Source organism: Canis lupus, chromosome 22, assembly GCF_011100685.1.
Source record: "Canis lupus familiaris isolate Mischka breed German Shepherd chromosome 22, alternate assembly UU_Cfam_GSD_1.0, whole genome shotgun sequence".
In the NCBI taxonomy this organism is placed as follows: domain Eukaryota; kingdom Metazoa; phylum Chordata; class Mammalia; order Carnivora; family Canidae; genus Canis; species Canis lupus.
In genome coordinates, this window is record NC_049243.1 from 51,639,770 (window position 1) to 51,658,940 (window position 19,171).

The following is a 19,171-nucleotide window of genomic DNA, read 5'->3' on the forward strand; positions in this document are numbered from 1 at the left end:
AATACCATGTGCTTTTTAAATGATCACATATTACTGACATGGTTTCTTTCTACCTTTCTTTCTCTCTTTCTTTTTGGTTATTGTTTCTCTATGAATGATACATAAAAAATAAGAACTTTGTCTGCATTTAAGTTCCTACAAGGTGTTATTTGATTTTTTTTTAAACACAGAAGAACTATTGCCCAAGGTCATTCTTCCCATTTCAATGTGTGAGTCTTCTCATGTAATATAATTTTAAATTAAATAAAGGTTCACTGCCAATTCTTCTGGGTATATACTTGGCTTTGCTTAGTCTATAAAAGTCTTTCAAAAGCCTCATACTGCATTAGAAAAACAGCATGGCACCTGTGGACCAATCTCTTCCTCCTTTATTTTAATATGATATTTCACATTAGAGTTTATTTCTCCATGGACATTAGGAGAATGCCTCTTACCTCGCTCCAACTAAAAGCTGTCTAGAGAACTTCTGAACAGTTTGAAAGTTGATTCTTCTGTTATCAATTTCTAGTAATATAGAATTCTGACTGGTCTTAGAATAAAAATAATGTAGGAGTTAGGCATCCTGGCCACCTTTAAATGGTAGTTGAATTTATCCAAATTGCAAATTCTTGATACAAAAACAATTTTCCGTGGCTTCTTTTGATAACATTAATTTATAATTACAGGATAAAAAGCAAAATGTTACATCACAATATTTAAATAATAACGCAGTAGATGTCATGATTTCTTCCAAAGTTATATGACTTTTTCACCATCATTTTACCATTTAACACAATAGCAAAAATAATGAGTAATAAGTCTTGAACATAGAGGAGGTACTTGTAAATGAATTTGTATCTTTGCATTGTGAGCAAAATTAGGGCAAATTTAACAGAACATTAAATAATGTCCCTGCTAATAAAAACCATTGTTTCTCATACCACAATAGGCAATTCTCAAAGTAATTATCTTTATGTTATAATTTTACTCTTTATTACCCACAAGCAAGAAAGATATTGATCTTTTTCTTTTTTTTAAGATTTTATTTATTTATTCATGAGAAACAGAGAGAGAGAGAGAGAGGCAGAGACAGGCAGAGAGAGAAGCAGGCTCCGTGCAGGGAGCCCAATGTGGGACTCGATCCTGGGACTCCAGGATCATCTACCAAAGGTAGATGCTTAACCAGTGAGCCACCCAGGCATCCCCAATATTGATCTTTTTCAAAGCTGTGTCTAACAGCCCAGGAAACCAAAACTCCTGAACCATAACAGAGTATTGCTCACCATAGAAAATAATTTGCAATGACAAGGATCTCATGCACTGAGTCTAAGGTTTAGATAGTAGAAACAAAGTTATAAAGGGTTCATAGTTGAAAGATAGACGCGTTAATTGGAGAAGTTAAATTAACAGGGAGTCATTGACAATTAATGCTTGTCCTTATGCCTTGGTGAAGCGGATTCACAGTTAATTCATTAAATAACATGAGTAGAAGCTCCTCCCATGACATAAATCAATACTCATCATTTGTCAGGTTAGTGCTTTTAGGCACTAGTTGTACCAGCTTAAAAGGAAAGTAGAATGTTCCCTGCTTGCTCACATAACCATTTCTGCTAAACGGTGGCCTAGGTCTAGGATTATGGACCAAATAAAATATTTCCACCTTGTTAGAGATGTAGCAATTCCAAAAATATCTTGTTCCCATTCAGTCTCTGCCTCTATTGGGACAGCAAATAGCAACCAATTATGATGCTTTTGCATGGGTTGGGACATGCCTATTAAAAGTGATTTATCTCTCTTCACTTCATATAGTCATAATACCTTAAAACCAATACCTAACTGCAAATAAAACTTTTAAGAGATCTACTAAGTCCTTGCTTGGAAATGTATTATGTACCTTTCCGTAAACTAGCCTTCCAAACTGAATACATTACCTTAAGACAAATAGCCAATATTCAGTGAAACCCGAAGTAGCTCAGGGCACAAAACACACTTCCAGAATCCAAGGAAATCTTTCAAAGTGAAAATGCACTGTACATGGAACTCACATCTTAGAAACTGTAAGTTCCATGAGGCCAGGGGTTGTTTCTGCCTTTTTCACCATATTTCTCTTGATTCAGGAATGTGTTGCATCAATATTGGTTGACAGGTAATATCAAAATGGAAACGTGGCCAATATTTTCAGTCAAATAACTGATCATCATTCTTTTGATAATACTATAATTCTAAAACTAGGGGAAACAAGAAATAAAACAGGTAAACATAGAGGAAGGGAAGAAAAGATAAAATAAGATAAAAACAAAGAGGGAGACAAACCACAAGAGACTCTTAACTCTAAGGAACAAACTGAGGGTTGCTGGAGAGTAGGTGAGGGGGAGATGGGGTAACTGGGTGATGGGCATTAAGGAGGGCACATGATGTAATGAGCACTGGTGTTCTTTGCAACTGATGAATTACTTAACTCTACATCTGAAACTAATAATACACTATATGGGAACTACTTTGAATTTAAATAAAAAGTTTAAAAAAGATTAAACTCCAAAAAAAATTGAAAAATAAATAAAACTAGTGGAAACAGAGAATGTAAAGAAGAGGTAACAAGGAAAATGATCACCAAAGGAATGATTTTGTCAGTTATTAGTATATAACATATGGAGAAGAACAACAGCCAGTTTGGTTTAAAAAAAGTGATTTTAGTTCTTTCTCAGGAAAAAATAAAAGTATAGTTTTTCATATTGCTATAAATTATTTCATAAATTATCTTTTGTTTTAGTCCCAAGTGACTAAAAATGAGATATAAACTGCACTGAGGAAACTGAGAGAAACTCCTTTTTAAAAAAGAGATTGTATTTATTTAGTTGACTCAGAGAGAGAGTACAAGCAGGAGGAGCAGCAGAGGAAGGAGAAACAGGCTCCCTGCTCAGCAGGGATTGATCCCAGGACCCTGGGATCATGACTTAAACAGAAGGCAGATGCTTAACCAGCTGAGCCACCCAGGCACCCCAAACTGAGAGAAATTCCTATCCCAAGCCCACCATGAACTTGGTGGTTCATGAAATCTCAGAATTCTGAGAGTCTCAGGCAGGTAGCTCACATGCCAGAAGTAAGAAGAATCCTTATAAAGTAAAATAATCAGAAAGAAAACCCAACAACTCAACTTGGGTGGATAATGTGTAACAATTTCAATCATGAGCTTCCCACATATGCAAACAATTTTTCAAAAAGCAGAGTTTTGCCCTCAACTTTATTAGCTATTAACTGTTGTTTTACTGTTAGAGCTGATTTGCTATCCACTGTATGGAATATGGGCCTTGGCATTTATATAGGGGGTTTTGTTTGTCTTTTTTTTCATTATATAGAAAATGAAAAAAGAGAGTTCATTTTCAAATATTGTTTATCATTTTAAGTAGATACTGTTTATCATTTCTCAGGTAGTCTTTAAAGTTTTCTCTGCAAAAATTTCTTCCATTATGTATTACCAATTATTTGCACTCTATGAATATGGGATTTTAAAAAATTGAAACACTTCAATCAAACCTTTTGTTACTCTTTATAGTATTTCATAGTTTTCACCCTGGAGAAAAATCAGAATAAAATGGCAAACTGCAATGGTATTTTTTTCTTTGACACTAAAAGGAAATAAAAAACCAAGTACTTGATGTCATTTCATGAACATACTGAAATAATAAAATCCTTTCTCTAATTCTCTTTATGCATGTGCTTGCTTTAAAATGTTCAAGTTTAGGGGCACTTGGGTGGCTCAGCTGGTTAAGAATCTGCCTTTTGCTCAGGTCATGATCCTAGGGTTCTGTGATCTAGCCAGGCTCCCTGCTCATCGGGAGTCTGCTTCTTCCTCTCCCTTTGCCCCTCCCCCTGCTTCTGCTCTCTCTCTCTCTCTCTCTGTCAAATAAATAAGTAAAATCTTAAAAAAAAAGTTCAAGTTTAAATGGTAGCAGCATTTACCAGAAATCAGGCTTTAGTTTTTTTGCTCCAAGCTTCCCTCATAAGGTGAAGACATTACCACTCACTTCATTAATGCAAATATAACCATGTTAGAATGCAGACATTGCATATCTAAGTTCTGTCTCTGTGGGTTTATCAAGCTCGTTCAGGAAAGGAATGTGTAAATAGTGCTTTTCTGCAATTCTAACTTCAGAAATAAACAGACTCCTATATTCTTTGCTGATGCTTCATGTTTTCCAGTGGGGAAAAAGATAAGTGTCATGCATAATAAATATCATGAATAGAAGGGCACTTGAGGAATAAATTAGTAAAATTTGCTGGTGACATTTATTCTGCCTTAACCATAATCAATCAGGAACTACACATTAAGACTTCCTACATATCCATGACTAATGAAGGACTGATAGAAAATGTACAATCAGGGAATCATAGGTTCTGAGTCAAGATAGAGCCTTAGAATTCATCGAGTCAAGATGTATGTCCTATCCATTGGGTGCTCAGGATCCTTTGTTGTTTTTAAATCAGGAATTTTTCACTTATCTTTGAAGCCCTAGTACATATAGTACATTAGCTGTCAGTGGAAGGCATATAAGAGTCTTTCTTGACGGAGTGAATAAATAAAATCGTGACTATAGACATCCCCACCAAGTATGTGACCCTTTAGCCTACATTGAAGCATTGAGTAATTATATTGAGTAGAAGTAGTTTCCATATATTTCTTGCAGACCCTTTTGTTATTGGACATACAAGTTTATTTTTTGTAAGGTAGGTATTGCAGGCTTTGTGTAGTTAAGGAATCTGTATAATGATGGATCCATGTAGGATCAGCCCTTTCTCTATACAGGGCCTGGGAAAGGAACTCAAAGGTGGGCCAAGCACAAGAACAAGCAGTGTTCTTAGAAACCTGCTCTGACAGGATGCTGATGGCCTGAGCCCTTTAACTCAGCAGGTGCCCCATGGCCCCCCAGTCAACTGTCTCAGGCCAATTTCTCCCCTGACCTTTACATAGTGGAGACCCCTTTTCCTTTTCAGAACTGTGCTCTTGGTTTGAAATCCAATGTCTTATTTTGTTTCTTTTTTGTTGATTCTAAGCAAAATTCCTGTCTCTTCACACATCATCTTGAAGTTCAGGGACACATCTCTTGTCCTATTCTTTCCCAGACTGAGCAGAGCAATCACAGACAAGGCTTTCCTCTATGTTTGCTGACAGGCTGGCTCACCTGGTCAACAGGAAAGGTTAGCATTCCTTATGACCAGGTCATTCTGCTTACTGCAAGGGCCTGACCTGGACCGTGAATTTGTAATCATCATCAACAACAGTGGTAAATATAAAATCATTTAATCTCAATGTCTGGGTCTGGAGACAGTGATGTAGACCCATGTTTATCAAAATGCGCTTCTTCAGGCACCTGCACTGGAAATGCCTGGGATGCATATTCAAAATTCTGATTCTTGAGACATTTGGATTCACTGAATTGGAATCTTTCAGGCTAATGTCCTGGGATCTGGTTATTTACACTGCTATCTGAAAAAGTCTTATGTATGTTGAGGTTTGTGAACCACTATGAGAATATCTGAAGAACTGATAGTCCCTTCCCATATCATTAGCATCATTTTTACACAAACTACAAATTTAACTTGGCTAGTCTGCTTTTATTACCCAGTATCCCAAATTGCCTCTACTGGTTCTTTATACTTAGGAATTAAGGAAAATACATGAGAAAGCTTCCTCAAGTAGTCATGTTATTTTATAAAGTTCTTTCTAATATCTAAATTCACTTATGCTGAAGCAGACTCCCCACAATTTCTTCATCATTTGTCTTACATTCAGGAAGAAAAGGAAAATACTCACCATCCATCACAGAGCAATTCTTTATCTGCACATCATTCTTAAGATAGCCCCTAGACATGGCTCTTTCAGGGTAAAGAAGCTTTGTTATCATCCAGTAGTGGTCCAGTGGGATTATAACCCACCTGGATATTGTGGAGGTAAACTGAGCACGTCCCAAACTCAATGTGGCAGGTTCCTCCACCCATGCCTCCTTCTGGGTTTTGTTTTCTCAGTAAGAAGCACCACAGACCACCAGGTTCTGAGTCAGTCCTTCCAGAGCCAGCTCTGACTCTGTCACCTCTGTACCCAGACCACCATGGACTTCTTTCTACATCTCCTCAGAAACACTTCACTATCTCCCATCCTTTCCAGTCCCTTAAAATCAGGTGCTACCAATACCATTGTCTCCAGACCCAGAAACAAAGTTAAGATGTGCATTATCTTCCTTTAAAAAATTCAGGAGAGGTTGTCATTATGGTTAAAATGTAGCCTGTAGAGCGCATGTGCCATCAGATCACAGAGAGCACACGTGTGTGCACTTATGCAGTCCAAACAAAACAAATGTTTGTAAGTTTGCAAGCCCTATTTGGGTGTCTCTCTCTTTCTCTCCCCCCTGCCCATTTCCCCTACCTCCCTGGCTGTGGTGAACACTATTCAAGTCTCTGCTTCTATGTATTTGATTTGTTTAGATTCCACAAGTAAGATCACGCAGGTTTTTTATGTGTCTGACTTATTTTACTTACTATACCATCCTCTAGGTCCACCTATGTTGCTGCAAATGACAGAATCATCCTTCTTAAGGCTGAATATTTTCCTATTGTATGTACTTAGCATCCCTCACGTGGCCTGTTGCAGCATGGACGCACTGTCATTAGTGCCTTTCCACTAATCCTCACCATCACGGGTATAATCCTTTGGAAGCCAAATCTGGCCATACTGTTTCCTTGCTTAGAGAATAACATTAACCAGGCACAGCCAGCATTCTGGAAAGGAGGCTAAGGGAAAGAGAAATAGGGGAAAATGGTCATGGGGTTGGAGCAGAGATGGTATTTTGGGTATGGTTGGAAAGCCCAGACTGGGCTGCAAGAGGGAGGGTCTTGTTTTCTCCATCCCAGAGGGGGAAGCTGGAGCCAGGAGTCAGCTGGGGGCAGGGGGTTCCCAGGAAGGTGATGGAGTGAGCTGAAGACATGGCCTTCCCTCTTGCTTTTCCTTCTGAGGTGTCTCCCCTCTTTCTTTCCCTTTGCCATCTGCTCCTCCCATCCCTCTCTCTTTCTTATCTTTCCTTCTTCCCTAATGCTGCCTAATGAATCTCCCTACTGCTTATTTGTGATCTTCTTTCCATGTTCCTTTTTCCTTCTTCTCCCTCTTAAGCTTCAGTATCTTCTCCCCATGAATCCCAGTCTCCGCCTTTGTACTGCATAAAGTGGCGCTGAAACTTGGATAGCCTAAAAATACATTTATTCCTTTTTATTGCCTACTCTCAACCTAACATGGAGTGTTTCACATTTTTCTTTTGCCCAAAAGGCTACTTAAAATTAGTTACATGCGACCTACCATTTGCATTTGTTTCTCCATTGTTTTTTCCTTCTGGCAAGTAACCCTAAGTAGAATGACAGCATCCTTGCCTTTGTCATAATCAATTATATTCTGTGCATCAGTGTTCAGCATCGTAGGAATTACATGAATACTGGAGGGAAATTAACTGAAGTGCCATACTTGCTTCCTCATTTCTATAAATTATCTTAGCCAAAATACCAAGAAAGGATAATAGCCGTTTTCAAGTTGGGCGATATATCCAACTGAGTCATAATGTGGGAGAAACCACAGGGAAACTTAATGAAAAAAGAAATATTTTTTAAGCAGAGCAAGTAAAGCTTTAAAATATGTGTAAACTTAAGAACTATTATTTAACATTTCATAAAAAGAAATAAAAACACTCTGATCAAAGGTATAATCACGTGAATAAGTGTGTGTATAATTAGAGCACAATATATAATTCCAATGAAACACACACAAATATATGTATATACAAATTGTATATATGTATATATAGTCTCAAAAGGTGTTAGATATTGTTTGTACAAAAGAAAATGCATGTAGAGTTATAGATTATTAGAATAACAGATATTAATAATCATCTCAAATTTAATACACTTTTTAAAATAAAGAAACTGACCCATTCAGAGAGTCAGGACTGAAGGATGAAAGGTGGAAAAATGTCCATTCTGAAAGGAGCACCTCTGTAACCAGATGAACTCAGACTCATGATTGGTTATAGTTTTGCCTCCCTGCTCCCAGGGGTCAGAGTATGAAAGGCTGGTCCCCAGGTGAGCAGTCTTCAGATGCTACTGAAGACTTGGTTTAACATCAGATGTTAATAATGGCCAATGGTGGTCACTGTGGTTCAGGTGACTTGATTAACCCCATGGACTACCTAGTAACTAAAGAAAAAAAAAAGCCAGGAGGCATGGACAGATACCCAAGCAGCACTAGGATACACGGTGAGCAGTTTCTTGAGAATGGATGTCCCTAGTGCTATTGGGAGATAGGACGAGTATCAAGGATGGCTAAAAGACTCACATAACACTCCATGAGGATAGAGATTCAGGTAAATAAATGATTGTGTGTTCCTTTATATAAGTAACTCTCAGGGAAGAGTAGAAAATTTTGAAGGAAATTAGGCATCATACTGTGTTAAAAACAAGTTGGTTCCACTTCTGAACCACAAACTTGAGCAATGATCAGGCGAACAATATCAAGAGGAAAATAGCATTGTTCCATCCCATTTTGTTAGAGCTATCAACCCAAAAGGAAGGCATGTGACTGATGGTAAAGGAGGCAGGGACTCTGGGGCTTTCCTGTCTGAGAGGCCTTGGGAAGCTGAAGCAACACAAATTAAGACACATAAAAGATGCTTACTGGCACAGAGGGGGGAAGGCACAATCTCCTTTGTAGAAGCTCATGAAAAATTTCTGAAAGATGTGAGTACAATATAGGAAAACTACTGCATGTAAAGTAGGTAAGACTTTGAAGTTCTTGAACATGCTTTGTCCAGAATATGCAGCATTTACCTTGTTTTCCTAAATTAAAGATCATTTCATCCCTCCTCCTGGCTCATGTTCATTGTGTATTGAGAGTCTGGTTGCTGCAGTAGTGAAGAAGAGTGCAGATACTGCTTCACATTTCCATAGATTCCAATTTTGGGGCAGAGGAAGTTAGGAAAACCAAGTATTTTATTTGCCTCAGTGTTGGGTTCTGTGCCTAGGTAGTCTATCTAACAACCCTACTCTTACTACCTTGGTCTAAAGCTACCATCATCTCTCCCACTAGCCATTGCAATAATGCTTGCTGTGTGGTTGCTGATTGTTGGGCTATCAGCTTTTGACTCACCTACCAGTGGGCAGGTAGGGGCAATAGGGAGATCCTTATTAAACTATAGATTCCTGGGGCTCCCACAAGATCTATTGAATTGAAATATCTGGAGTCTGATCCAAGGAATCTACCTTTTCCCTCCTCTTCCCAGGTGATTCTTCTGAGTCCAAATATTTACAAACCACAGTAGCAGTGTACTTTTTTTATTCGTTTAAAAAACCTACATGAAAAAGGATTGTCTTTCTCTCTGCTGTATCACTGGGTTAAGAAAATCAGATGAAATATTGATCTTGGGAGCACACCAGGGCTGACTGCAGCCCCAGATGCCTGCATGTGGGTAACAGAAACATTTACAGCACCATTTGGGATATAATATTCTCATAAATGCCAGCCTTTTATAAGACAGCAATAATGGATCTTTGTACATTTTATGTATGTCATATACCTCATCATTCAGAAAAATCAATCAGACTAAAACTAGAAGTTTAACTCCCAAATTAACTTTAAGCATCCAGGCAAACTTTTTAATTTTACAGATGAGAAACTTGAGATGCAGAGACTGGGGCATGACAACACAGGTCTTAGCTGGATCTGGGATCCAGGTGATCCAGAAAAGCCCAGAGCTCTACCCACCATCAATCTCTTTTCCTTCTTCCCTCCTCTTCTTTTTCTTTTCTCCTATCAAAACTACATTCTGATTTCAACTCATCTTTATCTCTGCCTAAATGATGAATAATACCCTTTCCCTTTCATCCTAAGTTTTTCTTCAGTGTTCCAAATTTACATTCAAACCATGTCTCTCTATGAAGGATTTTCTTAGTGTTTCAATGTCACAGGTTGTTTGAAAAAAAAGTGGACTGCTCCTCACAGCTCAATAGACAGTTTATAATCAGTCAAAATACACTTTTCCCAAACATCATATTGAACAAATTCTTTAACATAAGTATTTCCTTGTCAGTTTCTGTTCTATGACCTTGTAGCCTTTGTTCTACCTTTGAGCAAACTGTTTATATCTGACATTAGATCTCTTGATATACACCTTCAAGGAATATATTATGATCATTATGACCACAAAAGAAATGACTATTGTCATATCAAAGAAAGACTGCACGGGGAACATGTTCCTTCAGCATCAGAAATGTGGCTATTTACATTTCAGACAAGATACATTTTTGCCCCCCCAGGTGAAATTATCTAACAAATTGAATATCGTTATTTGGATGGCAGGGGCTTATAAGAGTTATCCTCACTGCAAATAGAGAAATATGCACCACAAGTCAAAATACTAGTGTGTTTTTCACTCAACAGAATTCATTTTTGAAAGATTTGAGCATTTTATTTCCTATCTTCTAAACCTACAGATCTTCAAGAAAATTGCTCTCTAATAGGCACTAGTTTACACCATGCAAACATTAAGTTGATCTTTTGAAAGTGGGTATAAGCTTAAAACAGATTGCTTCATTTCCAAAACTTTAATCTTTATTATTTTTTTCTTTAAACCTGAGGTCGACTGAAGGTTTCCTTTTATAACACCTACCTAACTTACTTCAAAACTTTTTAGTTGAGTTAACCATGTTTGGCATGGTTTTTTAAATTTAAATTTCAAATGTTACATGTAATAAATTTTCAGAATCTTAAACATTCAGTAAATAATATCAAACTTTTTCCAGATAGATGTAATTTTCTACGATTTTTTTTTAAATTTGAGAATCTCCAAAGGAAACGGATTATGTCTCAAATTATACTTTTTAATAATTGAAATGAAGTTTGTTCCCTAAGTAACAATTCCCTAAAGGTTTTCATCACATCATCATGCGTTTATACCTTCTTGTTAGAATAGGTGCCAGATCATATGATGAAAAATGTCTGGCACATGGAAGTAGTATAGTGAAACAGTAAGCTAATGAGTCAGACTAATAATGCTCACATCCTGTCTTCTTTATTTACTACCTGGGAGACTGAACAGATTCTTTTTTTTTTTCCAGATTTTACTTATTTATTTGAGGGAGAGAGACAGAGATAATGGAGAGCACAAGCAAGGAGGAGAGGGAGAAACAGGTTCCCCACTGAACAGGGACCCCAACTAGGGGCTAGATCCTAGTACCCTGGGACCATGACTTGAGCTGAAGACAGATGCTTAACTGACTGAGCCACCCAGGCACCCCTATTCTTGAACTCTCTGTATATCAATATGATCATTTTAACAGTGTTTGCTTAATAGGATTAGATAAGGTAAAACTGTGCAGTGCTTGGAACAGGGTTGGGCAGATGTACTATATAAATACTAGCCATTATTATTATTATATAAGTAGACTTATTATTTATATAGTATGGCAATTGTTAAATGGTATTATGCTATATTATTATTTTAGCAGATACTCACTGTGAAATAAATGATTGACTACGGAAATATATTCTTTTTACTGAAATATTTGTAGTTCACATTTCATTATATTGAAATAAACAGAGCACTTGAACTATAGAGTATTAGTAAAGATTGGGAATCACATTTGGTTTGTATCTAAGTCCTTTTCCTACAAGATAGCTGAAGATTGTAAGGGCCTGGCCTAGGCAGTGGGGATCTCTCAGGGTAGGGGATGGGCAAATAGAGTGCCTTTTAGTAGATTCTGGATTCAAAGCAAAGAGTCAAAATGGGAAGATGGGAAGAGAAGAAAGCCAACATCTGTAAATCAGAGAACCAAGCCACCAAAAGGGAGCATCAGATGCCCAGGAACTGGAAAACCAGGGAGGTGAGAGTAGTGAATAATTATTCAATAATAATCCTGAAGCTGTCATTGAGACAAATCCTGGGGTAGATGCTGTCACCCATAGCTAGCTTATGAGACCTGATTCCTGGGCTGCAGGCTTCACAGACTGGGTATTAGTGCCTTCCTCACTTCTATTCCTATTGTACTCCTTTGACTGCACTAAACATAACCTGTACTTGTATTTTTCGGCAAAGACACACACTCAAGATGATTTTCCTTCCTTAAAAAAAAAAAAAAAAAAAGGTATACATGTGCAACCTCATCACAAAAAAATAGAAAATACCTCCCTCAGTAGCAAAAAGATAAAATAAACATTCACATGTCCCCTGATATCAACACATGTATCAAAGCATAACAAACAATGTAATAAAATCTTCAATAGGAACAGACAACTAGAGGCTATGGCAGATGCTGCAGCTAATAATTTTTAGGCATCTCAAAGATTACCTGCGGGAAAAGAAAGAAACAAAAATAACAGAACAAATGTCAAATCAATAAAATTGAGTTGTATCTGAATGAAAGCATCTCCAGAAAGTAATCTTTGTCTGAATCATATTTTTCCTAAAGTGGGGGACAGGGAATTCTAGCTGAATCTTGGTCTCGGAATGTTGAATATTCATCTTATGCAACAGAATGCGATTTGCATAATGTAGGGCCCAGGTCTATGTGCAGGAACACCCTTCAGGGGACTCAGATGAAGCTTCCAGAATAACAAGAACATTTTCCAGCTCACCGCAGAGGGAATCCGCAACTCAATTTCATTTTATTTGACAGGATTTCCCAGATTTGCTCCAGAAAATGCCCCAGAGAATATTTCTGCTTAAGTTGCGCGCGTGTGTGTGTGTGTGTGTGTGTGAGTCTGTATATACGTTTACATTTAGTTTTTTGATGGTAATATTTAGCAACAACAGAGTTTTTAAAAAATTATATGAAGATGACATGCAAACCCAGATAAGAGCATTTTTCTCTGAGGCACCATGAATTTAACCTGGCAATTTCTGCTCAGAGGACAGTGAAAAGAAATACTTCCATCTAGGTCCCTATTGCTTGGTCCTGTGGCAGAAATTACTTCTAACTACACTATAATATATAGATATAACACATCTGAGTGTGAATTATTTGTAAATAGTAAATATTCCAGAATATGTCATATGGCTAAAAAGGTACTCAACTTCTAGTACACATTAACACACAACAAAGAAGACTTGCTTAGATTTAAATACAATATACATTTTATATTAGAAGTATTTTCCCCAGTAAAACATTAATACAACTTGAATTTCTATTTTTAAAAGAACTACACTCTTTAAATTTTCTTTTTTAGAATTCATGTTATTCTGCTTCTTTTTACAAAATAATCTTCTACTATAAACTCTCTAAGACAAGTACATTTCTAAAGAGAAATAAAAAACATATTAACATCAATTCTTTTGAAATTACTCAATTTTCTACAAACTAGTTCATTTTTTAAAAATATGCAAATGCACAACTTTAAGAAGTAATATTACTTTTCTCTTTGATATACTGATATTATCAAATGTTGATGAATAATGAATAAACAGCCCATATAGCATCGTAGTAGAGATCAAATATTAAAGCAAAAATGGCAGAATCAATAGATACAGATTCTTTTCATTTTTGTTGTTGCTGCTACTGGTATTTTGCAAACATTGAATGAATAACCAATATCTTTGGCATGTTACTTACTGATGGGTAGAGGTAACCTTCTCCATTCATGGCTATATACAACCCTGTCTTCACTCCCTGGATGGCAACAACGCGCAGTCCCACTGGTATGAGGTTGAACAGTGCTGTAAAGATAAACATGGCCTGTCATGAATGGGCAGAGAGAAGCAAAAACCTTGCCATCACTTTTCCCTCCCTCATTTCTTTTATTTAAAAAAATAATAATCTTTGTTACAAACTTCTGAGAAGTTCCAATTAATTAACTTTTATTTCTCTCTTTATAATTAAAATGTTTCTATAATGGGTAAAATTAACACTTGAGCTTCATTTTGTACATCTTAACGGTCTGCTTATACCATTCTGAAGAACTGATAGAATAATAAACAGAATCAGGCCTGTAATCATGATTCCCATATCACAGTCTCTGACATCAATTGATACCAAAAGAAATCAGCTCTGAAGATTCTCAAAGAGTGGAATTTTTAAAAGTCCAAGTTGAATGCTTACTCTGGTCTTTCATGCAGAAAGTATGCTTTATCACTGCAATGTAGGACAGGCCAGAAGTTAAAAAGGTAATTCCAAAACGGAATTACTCTTGCTGAACCAATATGAGATGCCAGCAGAGCCCAGAAAAGATGTGCACCTGCCAATGTGCTCAATTTAGAAAGAACTAATCATACTGAATGGCATGCACATTTTAGAGAGACATTGTCTTTACTAATATCTCATAAAACTATAAAAATAAAAGAGGGAAAAGTGTTCAATTTACCTCATCTAAGGGATATACCCCATCTATAAATATACTCATTTATATTTCCACGTTTCATCTCTTTCTTTATTGACAAGGAATGTATTTTTATATTTTTCACATAGTACAGAAAGCAATGTTATCATTGATGTTCTGAAAAACCTTAACATCCCCGTAACAGGTTTCCATGCCAAGGTTATATGTTGGCTCTTCAGTAAGTATTCTAGCACCATTCTTAGTAATAACTATTGATGGTTTGGGGGACTTTATTATGGATGCACTTATAAGAGGACTGTTAATTATCCACAGTGTGGTTATCTGTTTCCATTCAAGGTCTTAATGGAAGATTAATTCCAAGCAACTGGACCAGCCCAGCACAGGCAACAACAGTACTGAAATGCTGAAGTAAACAAGTCAACAAAATACCTGAGGTCAAGTTCTTAACTATATTCCAAAAAAGATAAATAATTGTAAAAACATAGGCAACATTGACTTCAATTTATGGGTCTACTAAGAACATAATTAAAAATGGGATCTATAAATTAGTTTCTATTTAATTCTGAGGCACCATATGTTTTCTCAGAATGAGGGGGGCCATTATTCCCTCTCTTTCAATTATTACATGCTACTGATCCCAAGATCTCAAGATGTTTCTGATGAAAGGACATGGTGGCCATGGATGTAGATAATTATTCCTACAGGAATATTCAAGGAATGTATATGGTTAGGTGGATATTAGCTTTCACAATGCAAAATAACACTGGACCATCTTCCATGGGATTTTAGGGGCTCATGTTATGGAAGAATGAGGCTTATGCTTGCTCACTTCTATTACTTGAATAGTAAACATAAGTGGGAGTCATTGAGCAGTATGAGGTACTTGTGTCATTGTAACTCAGTATTCCTTCTTCATGGGAAAGGGCCATTGACCATTGCATTCTTAGCCAGAACACCTAAACTGTCCCATCTCCCTTATATTTTGAAAAGATGGGCACTATAGAACAATGCCTGATTGGTGTGCAAAAGTTTTGGAGGAAAAACATAATTGTACGCCTCTCCTTGAAAACTATTCTAACTTAACCCTCTGAAACTTAATTATTCTAATCTTTATATACTCTTAATGGTATTTGTAGGTGCTGTATATTTGATATAGGCCAGTTGTTATACTTCTAGAAAGTAAGAACATCATGAAATCACCAAAATAATGTGATATGGAAAACAGAAAAATTATAGATGATAGTTTAAAATGACCATAAAAAAATTCTGGTTTTTTTTCCCTAAGATTTTTGTTGGGACCTGAATTATAAAATGTTAGAATTTTATACAATGACAATACAAAGTGAATCCATATAACCACTGTCATGTGGGAGGTCATTCAGAGCTGACCATAATGAATCCATGGTGTTAATTATAACTACAGATATCCACATTAATTGAGACATCATTATATTTTTCCATTCCTTTTGTATTTTATATAATTATAAAGCAATGTTTACAAAGCCTAGGGGAGTTAGAATAATAAGATGTACATGCTACTTTATTTGTGGAATACTCTAGTTTTCCATATAATAGTGATTTTCAACCCTGGCTATACTTTAAAACTAGCTGTATTCATAAAAGAGGACAGCCATGCCCAACCACAGACTGACTAAATTAAATAAGAATCTCTGGAGGTGGGGTTAGGGTTTAGAGAATAAGGATTTTTTTTTTAAGTTCCTCAAATGACCCAGAAGTACAGCTGAAGTGAAAACCACCATCCCAAGATGGTGCAGAAGTGATCAATGTGAGTGGTGGGCAATTTTTTACACATTAGATTATCAGGCCTGGAATTTCTAAGGTGAGAGGAACTGGTTCATGTGAAATTTTAATATTGCTATAGTTACTAGCATATTGATATTTCTATAGTCCTATTCTGCTCGTAGCATTTATTAAGACTGGTAATGGAAGTATTGAGTTTAAGAGCACAGGAAAACCTCATGGCATCCCCAAAAGCCAATTGGGGGAAAAGAAAACCACCTCTTAATCAAATGCCATAGTTCATAGTAATGGTAACATTTAGTAGGTAGATGGGAAGCTCGAATAATTTTAAACAAGTAACACCCTTGAAAATACGTATGATGATGAAGTAATCTGGATACTCACTTCTTCTTGTTAAAGATCTTTCCAGAAAACATGGAAACCAATAAACACTCAAGTTGCTACAGTATCTTCTCTATTAGAACCAATCATCCATTATCAACCATCGTCTTGCCATCTTTCCTCCCAGAGATTTCTAAATCTGAGGCTAGAAAGCCCTGGGAAGACTTTAGTATGTCAGGTTCACCTGCCTGTTGGCCATACCCTCTCTTTTCAACTCATCTGAAAATTTTGGCAAAGGCAACTTAGTTGGGTGGTTCTGACTTTACCTAGTTCTAAATAAGCTCGTGTTTAGTTGTGGGAGATGTATACAACTCAAATCACAAAGATTTGAAGGTTCAAGCCTCAGTTTTGTCATTTGGTAATTTTTAGGGGGGCATCATGGTGACTTTTAGGTTATTTCTCATTTCCCCTACTTACAGATGATTAATCTTTGTTTTATATTCAAAGAATTATCAAAAATCTGCAATGCATCTGTGAATTGCTACATCACACACTTCCTCAAATGAAAGGACTGTGCTCCCATTAGGACTTGCCTGCCGGCACCTCTAGTGCTCCCTCCCTTTTTATAGAATACTATTCACAGCTTATGATTTTCTCAAGATTCCTAAGACTGCTGTAATGAACCAAAGAAAAGGAAATAATCTTAAGTTCTACCTAAAAACAGTGTGGTTTTCATTTACGAATGTGATGGCAACAAAAGTAGTGTTAATTAGTAATTTCCCATTGCTTTTATAAAGCAAGTCCTGCCAAGTTTTATTAAATTTTATGGTCATACAATTTTTATAGCCTTTTGAGGAGAGAATCTTTATCATACCCCATTTTGCTCTCTTCTGCTATGTCTTTGCAAATGTTGAAATGCTAACAAAACTAACCTAACTAGTTAAACATGAACATAAAATGCCAACAGAACTTGTAAGTAAAGAAGCTATGGGCCAGTTATTGCACAGGAATGCAAGCCCCAAGAGTGTGGGTGCTATGACTTGGTTCTGGTTTGCTTGTACACAGGAACTCCTCATTCCTCATCAGCACATAGGGGGATTAGAGAGGATTTCAAGTGTTGCCCCAAGATTCTTGTTTCTTCTAATGCAGCTATGCAGCAGGAGAAAAGCTTCACACATTTATAAAACAGAAGATTGTGTATCTTTTAGTGTCTCAGCTTTCCAGTTTAGTGTTAAATATTCTTCAGATAACCAGATATAATTACGTGTGTGCATTTAATGCCTACATCTGCACTTTCACAGTGTAGAAAATATCGTGCTGCTTATTGAGTTCTGAAGTAATATGCTATAAAAGATGGTGTCTACCTAACAATTCTTAATTCAATATTGATTTCCATCATTAAAACAACTAACTTGTTTGGCATTACAAAAACCAAAGAAGACAGGAAAAAATACATAAAAACTTTGAAGGAAATTATTTGTTCTGAGAAGTTCAACTAAACATCATTTTCATATAGCTATGGTTTATTTCCTTTCTTAAAAACCTGGTCATAAGGCATGGCCTCAACTTCTAAGTCAGAATGTCTTAATTTTACAATGATCAGAGTTATGGAAAACTAGTGCTCATGCTCCACTGGACTTTGTTGAAGGAAATCAGAGAATATTGAAGACACCAGCACTTACAAGTCTCAAGAGTCCATGACCCCCACAAGAATAAGACATAAACGAAAGAGAGTGCCTTTTGTCAAAGAATGGGTAGGAGTTAAAGATAGGGAGAAGAAAATGAGCAGACATGCATGTATTAGCTTGAACTAGAAGAAACTGACATCTTTTATAGATCAAAGATAGTCAAGGACTTATACTTTTAAAAAGTTCAACCTAATAGCAAAATCCCAACAACTAAACAATGGTTGACCTCAGTCTTATGAGTAAAAATAACTTCTCTTTCTTCCTTGTGTTTGAACTGCTTTACCTTCTCTTCTTCTAAATAGAAGAAGGAAATAAACAACAATGACAGAGAATCAGTGAACAAATATGATAGGGAAAAGTTTAAAAGGACAAAAGGACAACATAATAGACACAAAGGGAGAAAAAGATTAGAAATTTAAAAGGAGGAAATGCAAACAGAAAAATTTTTAAATTGAAAGAAAAATTTAAAATGAAGCAAATTCCAAAATCTAAAAAGTAAATGCAATGGCTGGAAAAATATTGACATTTCACATAGTAACACCAAATGCAAAAACAGTCTCCTTTATTAGCTATTCTCAGTGCTATTGAAAATTTGATTACTAAAATTTGAAACAGAAAGTACCTATAATTTGGTCTTGTGTATTCAAATCCTCCCTTCTTTTCATGGAATGATGCTCTATATATGAAGGGTAAATGTTAAATGGATGAAAAAATTCATATCCATTCCTGATCCACTAGTAATATGTGAATAAATATGTCCAATAAAATCAGTTTTTGCTTTTCATTAATTCTCCTGAGAAGTAGAGAGTGTCTATTTTAGAACTGATGTGCTAAATTAAAAGGAATCCAGTATTAGTATAAATAGAAAATGGGAAAGGAAAAAAGCAGACAATTGGATAAGGAGGGACACTAAAATGAAAATATGAAGAAAAGATATATATTTAAAAACAGTAAAATGAAGAGACACGAATACAACCAGGGTCAGTGGCTTTTCAATTTAAGACAAGTCATCACAGACCCAATTCTGTAAAGTAGTTAAACATTTTGTACAATGTATTTA

At 36.2% G+C, this 19,171-nt stretch overlaps 1 protein-coding gene across 8 annotated transcripts in view; it reads right to left on the minus strand.

The window, feature by feature from the left end:
- Positions 1-19,171, minus strand: part of FGF14 (fibroblast growth factor 14) — a 601,957-nt gene that overhangs the window by 101,037 nt on the left and 481,749 nt on the right. For all 8 annotated transcript variants that reach the window (XM_038569993.1, XM_038569988.1, XM_038569992.1 and 5 more), the window contains one exon: positions 13,618-13,721. In XM_038569993.1, coding sequence (XP_038425921.1) covers positions 13,618-13,721 — 104 coding nt within the window. The remainder of the gene's footprint in view (positions 1-13,617; positions 13,722-19,171) is intronic.